The sequence below is a fragment of the Oncorhynchus tshawytscha genome, unplaced genomic scaffold (assembly GCF_018296145.1).
Source record: "Oncorhynchus tshawytscha isolate Ot180627B unplaced genomic scaffold, Otsh_v2.0 Un_contig_1009_pilon_pilon, whole genome shotgun sequence".
In the NCBI taxonomy this organism is placed as follows: Eukaryota; Metazoa; Chordata; class Actinopteri; order Salmoniformes; family Salmonidae; genus Oncorhynchus; species Oncorhynchus tshawytscha.
The window spans coordinates 192,501-211,438 of NW_024609692.1; the positions used below are offsets into that span (position 1 = coordinate 192,501).

The 18,938-nt window shown below is 47.0% G+C and overlaps 1 protein-coding gene across 1 annotated transcript in view; it reads right to left on the bottom strand.

Moving 5' to 3' along the window:
- Nucleotides 1–13,662, bottom strand: part of LOC121838840 (protein ELFN1-like) — a 20,314-nt gene extending 6,652 nt beyond the window's left edge. Inside the window, exons 1-9 of the mRNA XM_042316979.1 lie at nucleotides 13,065–13,662; nucleotides 11,556–11,709; nucleotides 7,696–7,994; nucleotides 7,387–7,498; nucleotides 6,775–6,960; nucleotides 3,529–3,685; nucleotides 2,566–2,737; nucleotides 1,951–2,374; nucleotides 170–374 (exon numbers count right to left, since the gene is read on the bottom strand). Coding sequence (XP_042172913.1) covers nucleotides 170–374; nucleotides 1,951–2,374; nucleotides 2,566–2,737; nucleotides 3,529–3,685; nucleotides 6,775–6,960; nucleotides 7,387–7,498; nucleotides 7,696–7,994; nucleotides 11,556–11,709; nucleotides 13,065–13,318 — 1,963 coding nt within the window. The 5' untranslated portion in view covers nucleotides 13,319–13,662. The remainder of the gene's footprint in view (nucleotides 1–169; nucleotides 375–1,950; nucleotides 2,375–2,565; nucleotides 2,738–3,528; nucleotides 3,686–6,774; nucleotides 6,961–7,386; nucleotides 7,499–7,695; nucleotides 7,995–11,555; nucleotides 11,710–13,064) is intronic.
- Nucleotides 13,663–18,938: the final 5,276 nt, after the last annotated feature.

Below are 18,938 nucleotides of genomic sequence, written 5' to 3' on the forward strand. Positions count from 1 at the left end.
CACAATTGGCCCAGCGTCACCCGGGATTGGCCGGGGGTAGGTCGTCATTGTTAATAAGAATTTGTTCTTAACTGACTTGCCCAGTTAAATAAAGGTTAAATAAAAAATGTTAAAAGATTTGGACAGACGGACGGACGGACAGACAGGTGTGTGTAATGACAGTGAGTACCTTTATACTGCGGTGACAGGAACCCTGACTGTCTCTGTGGCTGGTCTGAGATCAGCTCTAGTTGGGGTTCAGCGGTCGACACAGAGCCTGACTTGACCCCCTGGAACGACGTCGACTCAGACTTGAGGACGTCAATACAGTTGTTGATGATCTGGTTCACCTTGTCCACCTCTGAGGCGATGGTGGAGATCTCTGCTACTGAACCCTGATGAGGAGGAGGAGGAGGAGGAGAGGAGGAGGAGTAGGGGAGGAGGAGGAGAGGAGGAGAAGAGGAGGAGGAGGAGAAGAGGAGTGGAGGAGGAGGAGAGGAGGATGAGGAGGACAAGGAGAAGAGGACGAGAATGAGGAGGAGGAGAGGAGGAGGAGAGGAGGATGAGGAGGAGGAGATGAGGAGGAGGGGGAGGAGGAGAGAGGAGGAGGAGAGAAGGGGAGGAGAAGATTGAGAGGAGGCGGAGGAGATGAGGAGGAGAGGAGAGGAGGAGGACGAGAATGAGGAGGAGGAGAGGATGAGGAGGAGGAGAGGAGGATGAGGAGAGGAGGAGGAGGAAGAATACTTTATTAATCCTCAGGAGATTGGATTCTGCTGTATTCTCCTCCAATACACACACTAGGTTGTAGAGACTGGAGCAGTGCAACCACAGTGCAACCACAGTGCAGCCACAGTTCAACCACAGTTCAACCACAGTTCAACCACAGTTCAACCACAGTGCAACCACAGTGCAGCCACAGTTCAGCCACAGTTCAGCCACAGTGCAACCACAGTGCAACCACAGTGCAGCCACAGTTCAGCCACAGTGCAGCCACAGTGCAACCACAGTGCAGCCACAGTTCAGCCACAGTTCAGCCACAGTGCAACCACAGTGCAGCCACAGTTCAGCCACAGTGCAACCACAGTGCATCCACAGTGCAACCACAGTGCAACCACAGTGCAGCCACAGTTCAGCCACAGTGCAACCACAGTGCAGCCACAGTGCAACCACAGTGCAACCACAGTGCAGCCACAGTTCAGCCACAGTGCAACCACAGTGCAGCCACAGTTCAGCCACAGTGCAACCACAGTGCAGCCACAGTTCAGCCACAGTTCAGCCACAGTGCAACCACAGTGCAGCCACAGTGCAGCCACAGTGCAGCCACATTGCAACCACAGTGCAGCCACAGTGCAACCACAGTGCAACCACAGTGCAGCCACAGTGCAGCCACAGTGCAGCCACAGTGCAACCACAGTGCAGCCACAGTGCAGCCACAGTGCAACCACAGTGCAGCCACAGTGCAACCACAGTGCAACCACAGTGCAGCCACAGTGCAGCCACAGTGCAGCCACAGTGCAACCACAGTGCAGCCACAGTGCAACCACAGTGCAACCACAGTGCAGCCACAGTGCAACCACAGTGCAACCACAGTGCAGCCACAGTGCAGCCACAGTGCAACCACAGTGCAGCCACAGTTCAGCCACAGTGCAACCACAGTGCAGCCACAGTGCAGCCACAGTGCAACCACAGTGCAACCACAGTGCAGCCACAGTGCAACCACAGTGCAACCACAGTGCAGCCACAGTGCAACCACAGTGCAGCCACAGTTCAGCCACAGTTCAGCCACAGTGCAACCACAGTGCAGCCACAGTTCAGCCACAGTTCAGCCACAGTGCAACCACAGTGCAGCCACAGTTCAGCCACAGTGCAGCCACAGTGCAGCCACAGTTCAACCACAGTGCAGCCACAGTGCAGCCACAGTGCAACCACAGTGCAGCCACAGTTCAGCACAGCGTCAAATGAACAGGTTACCTGAGGGTTGTCTTGTGGAGAGAGACTACATTCCCTCTCTCTTTCCCTCTCTCGTTCCCTCTCTCTCTCCCGCTCTCGTTCCCTCTCTCTCTCCCTCCGGTCCGGCAGGTCTCCCGCAGTTCCTCGCACTTCGATATAGTTCCCTTTCGCTGCCTTTGGAGTGTCAATGATCTCCTGTAGCTTGTACTGGTCCATCTCACAGGTCCCACCCTGGGGAAGGTAGGGCATCCGCGTGAGACTCTCCCCAGCCGAGAGCATCTGTTTCTGGGATAGCAGAGAGATGGAGCCCCCTCCTCCTCCTGTTCCTCCACCACCCTCTAGGTCAGCTCCGTATTTCAGCTCCATCAGGCTCTTCTGTATCTTTCCAATCTTCTTGTTCTTCTCGTCTCGCTGCCTCTTCTTCCTCAGGCAGTGGAACACGAAACTAGAAGAAGAATATTTCATGAAACCATTTTTGAGATCCAATTTGATCATTAATCATTTTCTCGTTCCAATTTTTTTTCTCGCATTTAATCATTGTGTTTGCCTCTGAACTCTCCATAATACCGTGACTAAACAACAGAATCGTGATGAAGTAAGTGCTGACTCTTTCTTCACTGTCTGTGGAAGACTAACCCCAGTATGAGGACCATGCTGAAGAGACTGCCCAGTATAGTCATGATGTAGTGGGTAGCAGAGGAGTCGTTGGAGGTCCTCTCCAGACCTGCCTTCCTCCCGGTGGAGATGGACAGACAGGTGTGGTTATAACGAAGCTGGTGTCTTATGGACACGACGCAGTAGGTGTAGTCTGAGAGAGAGAGAGGAGAGAGAGAGAGAGGGGGGGGAGAGAGAGAGAGGGAGGGAGGGATGGAGGGATGGAGAAGGTAGGGAGAGAGAGAGAGGGAGGGAGGGGAAAGGGAGAGAGAGAGAGAGAGAGAGGGGAAAGGGAGAGAGAGGGGAAAAGGAGAGAGAGAGAGAGGGGAAAGGGAGAGAGAGAGAGAGAGAGAGAGAGAGGGGAAAGGGAGAGAGAGAGAGAGGGAGGGGAAAGGGAGAGAGAGAGGGAGGGACAGAGAAGGTAGTGAGACAGGGAGGGACGGCGAGAGAGAGAGAGGAAAGGAGAGAGAGAGAGAGGGGAAAGGGAGAGAGAGAGGGAGGGACGGAGAAGGTAGTGAGACAGGGAGGGACGGCGAGAGAGAGAGGGGAAAGGGGAGAGAGAGAGAGAGGGAAAGGAAGAGAGAGAGAGAGGGAGGGGAAAGGGAGAGAGAGAGGGAGGGACGGAGAAGGTAGGGAGACAGGGAGGGATGGAGAGAGAGAGAGGGGAAAGGGAGAGAGAGAGAGAGAGGGAGGGGAAAGGGAGAGAGAGAGAGAGGGAGGGGAAAGGGAGAGAGAGAGAGGGAGAGAAAGAGAGACCAACTTACATGACATTATATTAGAATATTAACTGCATAGGGTTACTATATGGTGCCATTTAGTAGGCAGACACTTATTGCTCTCTCACACACACACACACAGACACAGACACACACACACACACAGACACACACACACACACACCCACCCACACACACGCTGGTAGGGGTGATTGAAACTATGTCCTACCGGTGTGGGCTTTCAGGTTGTTCAGTTCAAACTCTTCCTTGTGGTTCTTCAGGTTCTTTATGTCAGTGAAGAAGCTGTTGTTGTAGAGAACCAGGATGTACATCTTACTGAAGGGGTGAGGGATCTGGACCGAGATCACTGCTGAGGTGTGGGAGATCTAGAGAGGGACAGAGAGTAGGGAGTAGTGATCACTGCTGAGGTGTGGGAGATCTAGAGAGTGACAGAGAGTAGGGAGTAGTGATCACTGCTGAGGTGTGGGAGATCTAGAGAGGGACAGAGATTAGGGAGTAGAGATCACTGCTGAGGTGTGGGAGATGTAGGGAGTAGTGATCGCTGCTGAGGAGTGGGAGATCTAGAGAGGGACAGAGAGTAGGGAGTAGAGATCACTGCTGAGGTGTGGGAGATCTAGAGAGTGACAGAGAGTAGGGAGTAGTGATCACTGCTGAGGTGTGGGAGATCTAGAGAGGGACAGAGATTAGGGAGTAGAGATCACTGCTGAGGTGTGGGAGATCTAGAGAGGGACAGAGAGTAGGGAGTAGAGATCACTGCTGAGGTGTGGGAGATCTAGAGAGGGACAGAGATTAGGGAGTAGTGATCACTGCTGAGGTGTGGGAGATCTAGAGAGGGACAGAGAGTAGGGAGTAGAGATCACTGCTGAGGTGTGGGAGATCTAGAGAGTGACAGAGAGTAGGGAGTAGTGATCACTGCTGAGGTGTGGGAGATGTAGGGAGTAGTGATCACTGCTGAGGAGTGGGAGATCTAGAGAGGGACAGAGAGTAGGGAGTAGTGATCACTGCTGAGGTGTGGGAGATCTAGAGAGGGACAGAGATTAGGGAGTAGTGATCACTGCTGAGGTGTGGGAGATGTAGGGAGTAGTGATCACTGCTGAGGTGTGGGAGATCTAGAGGTGGGACAGAGAGTAGGGAGTAGTGATCACTGCTGAGGTGTGGGAGATGTAGGGAGTAGTGATCGCTGCTGAGGAGTGGGAGATCTAGAGAGGGACAGAGAGTAGGGAGTAGTGATCACTGCTGAGGTGTGGGAGATCTAGAGAGGGACAGAGAGTAGGGAGTAGTGATCACTGCTGAGTGTGGGAGATGTAGGGAGTAGTGATCACTGCTGAGGTGTGGGAGATCTAGAGAGGGACAGAGAGTAGGGAGTAGTGATCACTGCTGAGGTGTGGGAGATCTAGAGAGGGACAGAGAGTAGGGAGTAGTGATCACTGCTGAGGTGTGGGAGATCTAGAGAGGGACAGAGAGTAGGGAGTAGTGATCACTGCTGAGGTGTGGGAGATGTAGGGAGTAGTGATCACTGCTGAGGTGTGGGAGATCTAGAGAGTGACAGAGAGTAGGGAGTAGTGATCACTCTGAGGTGTGGGAGATCTAGAGAGGGACAGAGAGTAGGGAGTAGTGATCACTGCTGAGGTGTGAGAGATTTAGAGAGGGACAGAGAGTAGGGAGTAGTGATCACTGCTGAGGTGTGGGAGATGTAGGGAGTAGTGATCACTGCTGAGGTGTGGGAGATCTAGAGAGAGAGAGTAGGGAGTAGTGATCACTGCTGAGGTGTGGGAGATCTAGAGAGGGACAGAGAGTAGGGAGTCGTGATCACTGCTGAGGTGTGGGAGATCTAGAGAGGGACAGAGAGTAGGGAGTAGTGATCACTGCTGAGGTGTGGGAGATCTAGAGAGGGACAGAGAGTAAATTGTAAATTGTAAATACAACCCATATTTATGCTTATTTATTTTATCTTGTGTCCTTTACCATTTGTACATTGTTAAAACACTGTATATATAATATGACATTTGTAATGTCTTTATTGTTTTGAAATGTGTGTAATGTTTACTGTTAATTTTTATTGTTTATTTCACTTTATATATTATCTACCTCACTTGCTTTGGCAATGTTAACACATGTTTCCCATGCCAATAAAGCCCCTTGAATTGAATTGAATTGAATTGAGTAGGGAGTAGTGATCACTGCTGAGGTGTGGGAGATCTAGAGAGAGAGAGTAGGATGTACATCTTATTGAAGGGGTGAGGGATCTGAGAGAGAGAGAGAGAGAGAGAGAGAGATGAGAGAGGGAGAGAGAGAGAGATGAGAGAGTGAGATGAGAGAGAGAGAGGAGATGAGAGAGTAGGGAGAGAGAGAGAGAGAGAGAGAGATGAGAGAGTGAGATGAGAGAGAGAGAGATGAGAGAGAGAGTGAGATGTGGAGAGAGACAGAGAGAGAGACATCTAGAGAGATGAGAGAGAGATGAGAGAGAGAGATGAGAGAGGGAGAGAGAGAGAGAGAGATAGAGTAGGGGAGAGAGAGAGAGAGAGAGTAGGGAGAGAGAGAGGAGAGAGAGTAGGGAGAGAGAGGAGAGAGGGAGAGAGAGAGGGAGTAGAGAGAGAGAGAGTAGGGAGAGAGAGAGAGAGAGAGAGAGAGAGAGAGAGAGAGAGAGAGTAGGGAGCGAGAGAGAGTGAGAGAGAGAGAGAGAGAGAGAGGGAGAGAGAGAGAGAGAGAGAGAGAGAGAGGGAGAGAGAGAGAGAGAGTAGGGATCGAGAGAGAGTGAGTAGAGAGAGAGGAGAGTAGAGAGAGAGAGATGAGAGAGTAGGGAGAGTGAGTAGAGAGAGAGAGAGAGAGAGAGAGAGAGAGAGAGAGAGAGAGAGAGAGAGAGTAGAGAGAGAGATGAGAGAGAGAGAGTGAGATGAGAGAGTAGAGAGAGAGAGAGAGTGAGTAGAGAGAGAGAGAGAGAGAGAGTAGAGAGAGAGAGATGAGAGAGTAGGGAGAGAAGTAAAATGCCAGTAGCTCAACCCCAAATGTCTCCTCCTCATCTGAAATTAGAAAGATGTGAATACATGCAGATCGTGATCTCACCAAAAGATCAAAGTTCCTCCTTAGTCATATGGTCCCGTAGCGTTACATACGTCTGTCCATCAGAGATAAACATCACCACAAATACCTACGACTACCCTTGTAACCCGTAGGAACAGCTTCATGTGACATCACACGCACGCACGCACGCACGCACACACACGCACACACACGCACACACACACACAGTGTGTCAGACTGGCCCCAGACTGGACTCCAACCAACACACGTGATCGCCCTCTTTGACAACGTTCCAACAGGTCGAGACCCAAAAGGCACCGATTGGATGGCTCCATCAAGCTAGCTGTGGATTGGCTTAAGGCACATTCTGAACTCTGTAACACACAAACACAACCCTTCGAGCCCGTAGGAACAGCTTCCCCTGGGGGCTCACCTGTTTCACCTTCATGCTAGGCTTGTTGTTCAGATCAGGGTAGGTGGGGCTGATGCTGATTGGGTCCTCCGGAGACATTCCAGAAGGGCAGTCGTCCAATCCGCAGGGAGAGTACGGTGGGAGGGCCGTAAACTCTGACTGAACAATGATGTTGGGAAAAGAGTTGCTACCGTCGTCGGTACACACCTATAATAATAACAACAACAATAATCATCATCATAATCCTAAAAATAACCAGAGCAATAATCATACAAATATTTTGATAAAAGTAATCATAAAATCATAACAATAACAATAATTAATTTGTATAGCTCATTTCCCACGCTCAATGAACGTAGAATATAACACGATGTAATGTGTTCTAACTGTTGATGAACGATATACCGTTACTATGACAACCTACTACGATGGCCTACGCTGTCATGGCAACATACCAGATGTATTTCTGTATCTATGATAAACATGATTGCTGACAAGCAAAACATTTTTGGACAATATCAACAACGGAACAAATGAAACAAATACCAAAAGATAGTTCATTTTAGGATGGGATTTTAAAAAAAATATATTTTGTAAATGATAATAATCATGATATGTTTTTAGTCGACACACCATACTGAGCATGTGTAAAGCGTTGCGTGTCGCAGGCATCCTGGGGTTCTGACTGAGGAGGCTGTAGCCTGAAAACCCGGCCGGAGTATCACACACCATCCTCTCGTTGGTCCTGGTCGGGAACACGGTCACCAGTGATTGGGTCAGAACAAGTTCAAGGCAGTCAATGTAGGAAGTCATTTTAATTAATTAATTTATTTTTTAAATAGGAAACACTTTTTGAAATAAATAGCTTCTACTTTTTAGTTTATTGACAAGTCATTGAAAATAGATTGAATATTCCATTTTGCTTCAACTTGTGCTTTTTACCTGTTGGGGAAGACTGCCAACCAGCGTAGAAACCCCAACAGCTCACAGGAGCAGTTGAAAGGATTAGTGTAGAGTTCACACGTCGTTAATCTACTGAGCCCCGTAAACAAGCCTCCGTCCAGCACCTGGATCCTGTTCATGGAGAGGTCAATGTTCTCTATGTTAGGACACTCCTCAAAGGTGTTGGGGGTGACTGCCTCGATCAGGTTGGCCTGTAGGTAGAGGTACTGCAGCTTCCCCAGGCCTCTGAGGATTCCTTCTGTTAGGTTCCTCAGACGGTTAAACCCCAACTGCAGCACCTGGTAGGAAAGATAAGGTAGGAGGGGGTAAGGTAGGAGAGGGTAAGGTAGGAAAGATAAGGTGAGAGAGGGTAAGGTTGGAGAGGGTAAGGTAGGAAAGATAAGGTAAGGTAAGAGAGGGTAAGGTAGGAAAGATAAGATAAGGTAAGAGAGGGTAAGGTAAGAGAGGGTAAGGTAAGAGAGGGTAAGGTAAGGTAAGAGAGGGTAAGGTAGGTAAGGTAAGAGAGGGTAAGGTAGGAAAGGGCAAGGTAAGAGAGGGTAAGGTAGGAAAGGGAAGGTAAGAGAGGGTAAGGTAGGAAAGGGGAAGGTAAGAGAGGGTAAGGTAAGAGAGGGCAAGGTAAGAGAGGGTAAGGTAAGAGAGGGTAAGGTAGGAAAGGGAAGGTAAGAGAGGGTAAGGTAAGAGAGGGTAAGGTAGGAAAGGGTAAGGTAAGAGAGGGTAAGGTAAGAGAGGGTAAGGTAGGAAAGGGTAAGGTAAGAGAGGGTAAGGTAAGAGAGGGTAAGGTAGGAAAGGGTAAGGTAAGAGAGGGTAAGGTAGGAAAGGGAAGGTAAGAGAGGGTAAGGTAAGAAAGGGTAAGGTAGGAAAGGGTAAGGTAAGCGAGGGTAAGGTAAGAGAGGGTAAGGTAGGAAAGGGTAAGGTAAGAGAGGGTAAGGTAAGGTAAGAGAGGGTAAGGTAGGTAAGGTAAGAGAGGGTAAGGTAAGAGAGGGTAAGGTAAGAGAGGGTAAGGTAGGAAAGGGTAAGGTAAGAGAGGGTAAGGTAAGAGAGGGTAAGGTAAGAGAGGGTAAGGTAAGAGAGGGTAAGGTAGGAAAGGGTAAGGTAAGAGAGGGTAAGGTAGGAAAGATAAGGCAAGGAAAGAAATGGTAAGGTAAGAGAGGGTAAGGTAAGAGAGGGTAAGGTAGGAAAGGGTAAGGTAAGAGAGGGTAAGGTTAGAGAGGGTAAGGTAAGAGATGGGTAAGGTGAGAGAGGGTAAGGTAGGAAAGATCAGGTGAGAGAGGGTAAGGTAGGAAAGATAAGGTAAGAGAGGGTAAGGTAAGAGAGGGTAAGGTAAGGTAAGAGAGGGTAAGGTAGGAAAGATAAGGTAAGGTAGGAAAGATGAGGTAAGGTAAGAAACGGTAAGGTAGGAAAGGGTAAGGTAAGAGAGGGTAAGGTAAGAGAGGGTAAGGTAAGGTAAGAGAGGGTAAGGTAGGAAAGGGTAAGGTAAGACAGGGTAAGGTAAGAAAGGGTAAGGTAAGAGAGGGTAAGGTAAGAGAAGGTAAGGTAGGAAAGGGTAAGGTAAGAGAGGGTAAGGTAGGAAAGGGTAAGGTAAGAGAGGGTAAGGTAGGAAAGGGTAAGGTAAGAAAGGGTAAGGTAGGAAAGGGTAAGGTAAGAGAGGGTAAGGTAAGAGAGAGTAAGGTAGGAAAGGGTAAGGTAAGAGAGGGTAAGGTAGGAAAGGGTAAGGTAAGAGAGGGTAAGATAGGAAAGGGTAAGGTAAGAAAGGGTAAGGTAGGAAAGATACGGTAAGGTAAGAAAGGGTAAGGTAACATGAGGTAAGGTAATATGAGCTAAAGTAACGTGAGGTAAGGTACTGTGAGGTAAGGTAACGTGAGGTAAGATAATGTGAGATAAGGTGATGTAAGGTAACGTGAGGTAAGGTAACGTGAGATAAGGTAACGTGAGATAAGGTAATGTGAGATAAGGTAACGTAGGGTAATGTGAGATAAGGTGATGTAAGGTAAGGTAACGTGAGGTAAGGCAACGCGAGGTAAGATAATGTGAGATAAGGTGATGTAAGGTAACGTGAGGTAAGGTAACGTGAGATAAGGTAACGTGAGATAAGGTAATGTGAGATAAGGTAACGTGAGGTAAGGTAACGTAGGGTAATGTGAGATAAGGTGATGTAAGGTAACGTGAGGTAAGGTAACGTGAGATAAGGTAACGTGAGGTAAGGTAACATAAGGTAATGTGAGATAAGGTGGTGTAAGGTAAGGTAACGTAGGGTAATGTGAGATAAGGTGATGTAAGGTAAGGTAACGTGAGGTAAGGTAACGTGAGGTAAGGTAACGTGAGGTAAGGTAATGTGAGATAAGGTAACGTGAGGTAAGGTAACGTGAGCTAAGGTGACGTGAGGTAAGGTACTGTGAGGTAAGGTAACGTAAGTCAATGTGAGATAAGGTGAGGTAAGGTAACGTGAGGTAAGGTAAGGTAACGTGAGGTAAGGTAAGGTAACGTGAGATAAGGTAACGTGAGATAAGGCAATGTGAGATAAGGTGAGGTAAGGTAACGTGAGGTAATGTAAGGTAACGTGAGGTAAGGTAAGGTGAGGTAATGTAACGTGAGGTAAGGTAACGTGAGATAAGGTAACGTGAGATAAGGTAACGTGAGGTAAGGTAAGGTAACGCGAGGTAAGGTAAGGTGAGGTAATGTAACGTGAGGTTAGGTAATGTGAGGTAAGGCAAGGTAACGTGAGGTAAGGTAAGGTAACTTGAGGTAAGGTGAGGTAAGGTAACGTGAGGTAAGGTAACGTGAGATAAGGTAACGTGAGGTAAGGTAAGGTAACGCGAGGTAAGGTAAGGTGAGGTAATGTAACGTGAGGTTAGGTAATGTGAGGTAAGGCAAGGTAACGTGAGGTAAGGTAAGGTAACTTGAGGTAAGGTGAGGTAAGGTAACGTAAGTCAATGTGAGATAAGGTGAGGTAAGGTAAGGTAACGTGAGGTAAGGTAAGGTAATGTGAGGTAAGGTAAGGTAATGTGAGATAAGGTAACGTGAGGTAAGGTAACGTGAGATAAGGTAACGTGAGGTAAGGTAAGGTAACGCGAGGTAAGGTAAGGTGAGGTAATGTAACGTGAGGTTAGGTAATGTGAGGTAAGGTAACGTGAGATAAGGTAACGTGAGGTAAGGTAAGGTAACGAGAGGTAAGGTAACATGAGGTAAGGTAACGTGAGGTAAGGTACCATGGGGTAAGGTAATGTGAGGTAAGGTAACGTGAGGTAAGGTAACGTGAGGTAAGGTAACGTGAGGTTAGGTAACGCGAGGTTAGGTAACGTGAGGTAAGGTAACGCGAGTTAAGGTAATGTGAGGTAAGGTGAGGTAAGGTAATGTGAGGTAAGGTAACGTGAGGTAAGGTAACGCAAGATAAGGTAACGTGAGGTAAGGTAAGGTAATGCGAGGTAAGATAACGCGAGGTAAGGTAACGCGTGGTTAGGTAACGTGAGGTAACATGAGGTAAGGTAAGGTAACGTGAGGTACGGTAACGTGAGGTAAGGTAAGGTAACGTGAGGTAAGGTGAGGTAAGGTAAGGTAACGTGAGGTAAGGTGAGGTAAGGTAAGGTAACGTGAGGTACGGTAACGTGAGGTAAGGTAAGGTAACGTGAGGTAAGGTGAGGTAAGGTAAGGTAACGTGAGGTAAGGTGAGGTAAGGTAAGGTAACGTGAGGTAAGGTGAGGTAAGGTAAGGTAACGTGAGGTAAGGTGAGGTAAGGTAAGGTAACGTGAGGTAATGTGATTGAAGGTAATGTACCAAATGGCACACTTCTCCCTACATAGTTCACCAGAGCCCCAGGAATCACTATGATGTTCAGGACCAACCTGTAGGTTGAACTGGGCCGAGAAGGCTCCATCCTCCACGTACGAGATCTCGTTCTTGGTGAGGTTGAGGTACGTCAGGTTCCCAAAGCGGCTGAGCGATGAGAAATGGATACTCTTGATTTTATTCTCGTTGAGCCTCAGGTCCACGATGGTGCTGTTGAAAGCAGACTTTATTTAAAGTGCATTTAAACTTGCAATAACACACTTTACAAAACAAACTGACGAAGGTCAACAGGTTGATACAGGTCTTTCTTTTCTTCAAATTTACAGTAAAACATTCACATGCCAACACGTGAAACCTAACTAGAAGTAAACATAGATGAACAAAGGAAAATAAAGCACAGAACAGAATGCCTAAACAATGCCTTCTGCCTGGGGATGCAAAATTCCCGGAACTTTCCCATGTTTCCCAGGTTATCTAAAAATCCCGGTTGGAATGTTTCTGGAATGAGTTGGGTATAAGCAGGAAATCTGGGGAATCCAATTGAATCAAATGTGTTCAAATGTGTTTAATCAAATTAAAATAAGAAAATGCATTCAAGAACAGTTAATGGGATAATAGAACATATTAATAACACAAATTATGTTTAATGAACCAAATACAATCTCTGATTTAAAACCCCCCTATCTCTGCCATGGTTACCTGTTGATGTGGGCAGGGACCCTGGATCTCTGCCATGGTTACCTGTTGATGTGGGCAGGGACCCTGGATCTCTGCCATGGTTACCTGTTGATGTGGGCAGGGACCCTGGATCTCTGCCATGGTTACCTGTTGATGTGGGCAGGAATCGCTTCATAAGGGGGCTGGTTCTTACCTGTTGATGTGGGCAGGATCGCTTCATAAGGGGGCTGGTTCTTACCTGTTGATGTGGGCAGGGATCGCTTCATAAGGGGGCTGGTTCTTACCTGTTGATGTGGGCAGGAATCGCTTCATACAGGGCTGGTTCTTACCTGTTGATGTGGGCAGGAATCGATTCATACAGGGGCTAGTTCTTACCTGTTGATGTGGGCAGGAATCGCTTCATACAGGGGCTGGTTCTTACCTGTTGATGTGGGCAGGAATCGCTTCATACAGGGCTGGTTCTTACCTGTTGATGTGGGCAGGAATCGCTTCATACAGGGGCTGGTTCTTACCTGTTGATGTGGGCAGGAATCGCTTCATACGGGGCTGGTTCTTACCTGTTGATGTGGGCAGGAATCGCTTCATACACGGGGCTAGTTCTTATCTGTTGATGTGGGCAGGGGAAAGCTTCATATGGGCAGGGGGGCTGGTTCTTACCTGTTGATGTGGGCAGGAAAGCTTCATAATGGGGGCTGGTTCTTACCTGTTGGTGTGGGCAGGAATCACTTCATACAGGGGCTGGTTCTTACCTGTTGATGTGGGCAGGGAAAGCTTCATAAGGGGGCTGGTTCTTACCTGTTGGTGTGGGCAGGAATCACTTCATACAGGGGCTGGTTCTTACCTGTTGATGTGGGCAGGGAAAGCTTCATAAGGGGGCTGATTCTTACCTGTTGATGTGGGCAGGAATCGCTTCATATGGGGGCTGGTTCTGGCTGCAGATAGCCAACCACACGAAGCCCTTCTCCCCCTCAATCAGCCAACAGTCGCCCGTCACCATGGGAAATTGGATGATTGACAGTAGGGCAAAGCCATAGAAGAAGGCAAACCAACTGGTCGCCGACAACGCCACCGAAACCCCGCCCACTCTGTTGTTAAACCCCGCCTCTCTGGGTTGTGTTGGCGTTCCGATGATGACGTCCATGTTGTTGATTATAGTTGTTTTTGTTTATTGATTTTGTTTATTCATCCAGGTTAGCGTCACTGCAAGGAATAGATGTGTAAAGAATGATGATTGTTACTACAGTCCAATTTCCATCTGGCATGGATTAATAAAGTCTTCTTCTAGTTGAACCTATCCAATGAGCACCTTGTGCCCTGTGATCTCCAGAGCTATACAGCCTTTACCAATGTCAGCTCTCCACTGTGTCGTTAGTCCACCCGGCAGTAGAAGGCAGGGTTGGGTTGGAAGGAGAGAGTATTGTTGGCCCTTCCTAGTTTTTGTCTCAGGTTAGTCCCACACACAAAAAAGGAAGGTTTTAACAGGAACTCGTCTTTCCCTCAGGTTAGTCCGTAGGAAGGACACAACATCTTTTTCACTTGCGGACCCATTCGTTTTTGGGGAGATGGTCTTCTGATTGGTCTGGAGGAAGGATGGGTCCTCCTTTGATTGGTCCAGAGGAAGGATGGTCCTCCTTTGATTGGTCCGGAGGAAGGATGGTCCTCCTTTGATTGGTCCAGAGGAAGGATGGTCCTCCTTTGATTGGTCCGGAGGAAGGATGGTCCTCCTGTGATTGGTCTGGAGGAAGGACGGTCCTCCTTTGATTGGTCCAGAGGAACAGAGAAGAGTTAGAGGGAAGTACCTTGACGTAGCTCATTGGACAGAGTCTCCGCACCTTTTATTTATGCACTTTGCTCAGGTTGAGAGATCAATCTGAGCCTCCATTTACATTGAGAGATCAATCTGAGCCTCCATTTACATTGAGAGATCAATCTGAGCCTCCATTTACATTTCTGTTCATGTTTTCCACAGTGTGTGAGAGTCAGGGATGACGAGGACAATCTCTGGAGCTACATTTGTCTGTGGTCCTGGGGACTGTCGTCAGGGAGACGGCTGAGTATGGCTCTGTCCTTTTCCTCCCATCTGATTGGCTATTTCACCATTTGATGTTTGGTCTTCGGGAACCCTGATTGGATCTCTGTCTACTCTCCTGCCTCCTCATTGGTGGTTCATAGGTTGGCCAGAAACTGGAGAGAAAGGAGAGAGAGTAGGTCAGACAAACTTCAAAATTGGGGAAAAAACAAACAAATGAAATCTTAAAAGGGAATACATGTTTTCCCCTCTACTGATGTACAACATCCTAACTTACATTTTCTTGAAAATCAGAAACAAGGTTTCAATATTGCTGTCCATCAATGACACACAAACACATTTAGTGATCTTGAGAAATCTTGACAAATCGATGGGTAAATGTTGCCCTGAGAGTTGGTTTTAAATGAGTCCCAGCTGTAATGGCTGCCAAAGGGGGCTGCAAAGACATACGCAATCAGGACTTCTTCATTTATATATTTTGTATTCATTATAAATTGATAAACGTTGAGTAGGTTGTGTAGAGAGATCGTATGTATTCATTATGTATTGATAAATGTTGAGTAGGTTGTGTAGAGAGATCGTATGTATTCATTATGTATTGATAAATGTTGAGTAGGTTGTGTAGAGAGATCGTAAAAATAAAAAATCCCTTTTGAGATTTAAAGGAAGTTAACCGTGAAGACCGTGCTGGAGGTGTGTAGACTTTAACTAGCGACTGTATCTTCTTACAAAACATCAAGAACAACAAACTGCTGGACCATTACAGAGCATTAACCCACATCCCCTTGCAAGAAAACTCTTGAGTTTTCAACCAAAACCCATCGGAATCTTCATCTCTGGTGTTGTTACTAGGGACTAATCATCATCTCTAGTGCTGTTACTAGGGACTAATCATCATCTCTAGTGCTGTTACTAGGGACTAATCATCATCTCTAGTGCTGTTACTAGGGACTAATCATCTCTGGTGCTGTTGCTAGTGACTAATCATCATCTCTGGTGCTGTTACTAGGGACTAATCATCTCTAGTGCTGTCACTAGGGACTAATCATCTCTGGTGCTGTTACTAGGGACTAATCATCATCATCTCTGGTGCTGTTACTAGGGACTAACCTTCATCTCTGGTGCTGTTACTAGGGACTAACCATCATCTCTGGTGCTGTTACTAGGGACTAACCTTCATCTCTGGTGCTGTTACTAGGGACTAATCATCTCTGGTGCTGTTACTAGGGACTAATCGTCATCTCTGGTGCTATTGCTAGGGACTAATCATCTCTAGTGCTGTTACTGGGGACTAATCATCATCTCTAGTGCTGTCACTAGGGACTAATCATCATCTCTGGTGCTGTTACTAGGGACTAATCATCATCTCTGGTGCTGTTACTAGGGACTAATCATCTCTGGTGCTGTTACTAGGGACTAATCATCATCTCTGGTGCTGTTACTAGGGACTAATCATCTCTAGTGATGTTACTAGGGACTAATCATCATCTCTGGTGCTGTTACTAGGGACTAATCATCATCTCTGGTAATGTTACTAGGGACTAATCATCTCTAGTGATGTTACTAGGGACTAATCGTCTCTGGTGCTGTTACTAGGGACTAATCGTCATCTCTGGTGCTGTTACTAGGAACTAATCATCTCTAGTGATGTTACTAGGACCAATCTTCATGTCTGGTGCTGTTACTAGGGACTAATCATCTCTAGTGCTGTTACTAGGGACTAATCATTCATCTCTGGTGCTGTTACTAGGACTAACTAATCTTCATCTCTGGTGCTAGTTGTTACTAGGGACTAATCATCTCTGGTGCTGTTACTATGGACTAACCTTAATCTCTGGAGCTGTTACTAGGGACTAACCGTCATCTCTGGTAATGTTACTAGGGACTAATCATCTCTAGACTAATCATCTCTGGTGCTGTTACTAGGGACTAATCTTCATGTCTGGTGCTGTTACTAGGACTAATCATCTCTAGTGATGTTACTAGGGACTAATCATCATCTCTGGTGCTGTTACTAGGGACTAATCATCATATCTGGTGCTGTTACGCTAGGGACTAATCATCATCTCTGGTGCTGTTACTAGGGACTAATCTTCATGTCTGGTGCTGTTACTAGGGACTAATCTTCATGTCTGGTGCTGTTACTAGGGACTAACCTTCATCTCTGGTGCTGTTACTAGGGACGAACCTTCATCTCTGGTGCTGTTACTAGGGGCTAATCTTAATCTCTGGTGCTGTTACTAGGGACTAATCATCTCTGGTGCTGTTACTAGGGAACTAATCATCTCTGGTGCTGTTACTAGGGACTAATCATCATCTCTGGTGCTGTTACTAGGGACTAATCATCTCTGGTGCTGTTACTAGGGACTAATCGTCATCTCTGGTGCTGTTACTAGGGACTAATCTTCTCTAGTGATGTTACTAGGGACTAACCTTCATCTCTGGTGCTGTTACTAGGGACTAATCATCATCTCTGGTGCTGTTACTAGGGACTAATCATCTCTAGTGCTGTTACTAGGGACTAATATTCATCTCTGGTGCTGTTACTAGGACTAACCTTCATCTCTGGTGCTGTTACTAGGGACTAATCGTCATGTCTGGTGCTGTTACTAGGGACTAATCTTCATCTCTAGTGCTGTTACTAGGGACTAACCTTCATGTCTGGTGCTGTTACTAGGGACTAACCTTCATCTCTGGTGCTGTTACTAGGGACTAATCTTCATCTCTGGTGCTGTTACTAGGGACTAATCACATCTCTGGTGCTGTTACTAGGGACTAATCATCTCTGGTGATGTTACTAGGGACTAATCATCATCTCTGGTGCTGTTACTAGGGACTAATCATCTCTGGTGCTGTTGCTAGGGACTAATCATCATCTCTGCTGCTGTTACTAGGGACTAATCTTCATGTCTGGTGCTGTTACTAGGGACTAATCTTCATCTCTGGTGCTGTTACTAGGGACTAACCTTCATCTCTGGTGCTGTTACTAGGGACTAACCTTCATCTCTGGTGCTGTTACTAGGGACTAATCATCTCTGGTGCTGTTACTAGGGACTAACCTTAATCTCTGGAGCTGTTACTAGGGACTAACGGTCATCTCTGGTGCTGTTACTAGGGACTAATCTTCATCTCTGGTGCTGTTACTAGGGACTAATCATCTCTAGTGATGTTACTAGGACTAATCATCATGTCTGGTGCTGTTACTAGGACTAACCATCATCTCTGCTGCTGTTACTAGGGACTAACCTTCATGTCTGGTGCTGTTACTACGGACTAACCTTCATCTCTGGTGCTGTTACTAGGGACTAACCATCATCTCTGCTGCTGTTACTAGGGACTAACCTTCATCTCTGGTGCTGTTACTAGGGACTAATCATCTCTGGTGCTGTTACTAGGGACTAACCTTAATCTCTGGAGCTGTTACTAGGGTTAATCTTCATCTCTGGTGCTGTTACTATCTCTGGGAACTAATCATCTCTGGTGCTGTTACTAGGGAACTAATCATCTCTGGTGCTGTTACTAGGGAACTAATCATCTCTGGTGCTGTTACTAGGGACTAATCATCTCTGGTGCTGTTACTAGGGACTAATCATCTCTGGTGCTGTTACTAGGGACTAATCGTCATCTCTGGTGCTGTTACTAGGGACTAATCTTCTCTAGTGATGTTACTAGGGACTAACCTTCATCTCTGGTGCTGTTACTAGGGACTAACCGTCATCTCTGGTGCTGTTACTAGGGACTAACCGTCATCTCTGGTGCTGTTACTAGGGACTAATCATCTCTGGAGCTGTTACTAGGGACTAATCATTTCTGGTGCTGTTACTAGGGACTAATCGTCATGTCTGGTGCTGTTACTAGGGACTAATCTTCATCTCTGGTGCTGTTACTAGGGACTAATCATCTCTGGTGCTGTTACTAGGAACTAATAATCTCTGGTGCTGTTACTAGGGACTAATCATCATCTCTGGTGCCTTTACTAGTTACTAGGGACTAATCACATCTCTGGTGGACTAATCATCTCTTGTGCTGTTACTAGGGACTAATCATCTCTGGTGCTGTTACTAGGGACTAATCCTTCATCTCTGGTGCTGTTACTAGGGACTAATCATCTCTGGTGCTGTTACTAGGGACTAATCATCTCTCTGGTGCTGTTACTAGGGACTAATCGTCATCTCTGGTGCTGTTACTAGGGACTAATCTTCTCTAGTGATGTTACTAGGGACTAACCTTCATCTCTGGTGCTGTTACTAGGGACTAACCGTCATCTCTGGTGCTGTTACTAGGGACTAATCATCTCTGGTGCTGTTACTAGGGACTAATCATCTCTGGTGATGTTACTAGGGACTAATCGTCATGTCTGGTGCTGTTACTAGGGACTAATCTTCATCTCTAGTGCTGTTACTAGGGACTAACCTTCATGTCTGGTGCTGTTACTAGGGACTAACCTTCATCTCTGGTGCTGTTACTAGGGACTAACCATCATCTCTGGTGCTGTTACTAGGGACTAACCTTCATCTCTGGTGCTGTTACTAGGGACTAATCATCTCTGGTGCTGTTACTAGGGACTAACCTTCATCTCTGGTGCTGTTACTAGGGACTAACCGTCATCTCTGGTGCTGTTACTAGGGACTAACCTTCATCTCTGGTGCTGTTACTAGGGACTAATCACATCTCTGGTGCTGTTACTAGGGACTAATCACATCTCTGGTGCTGTTACTAGGGACTAATCATC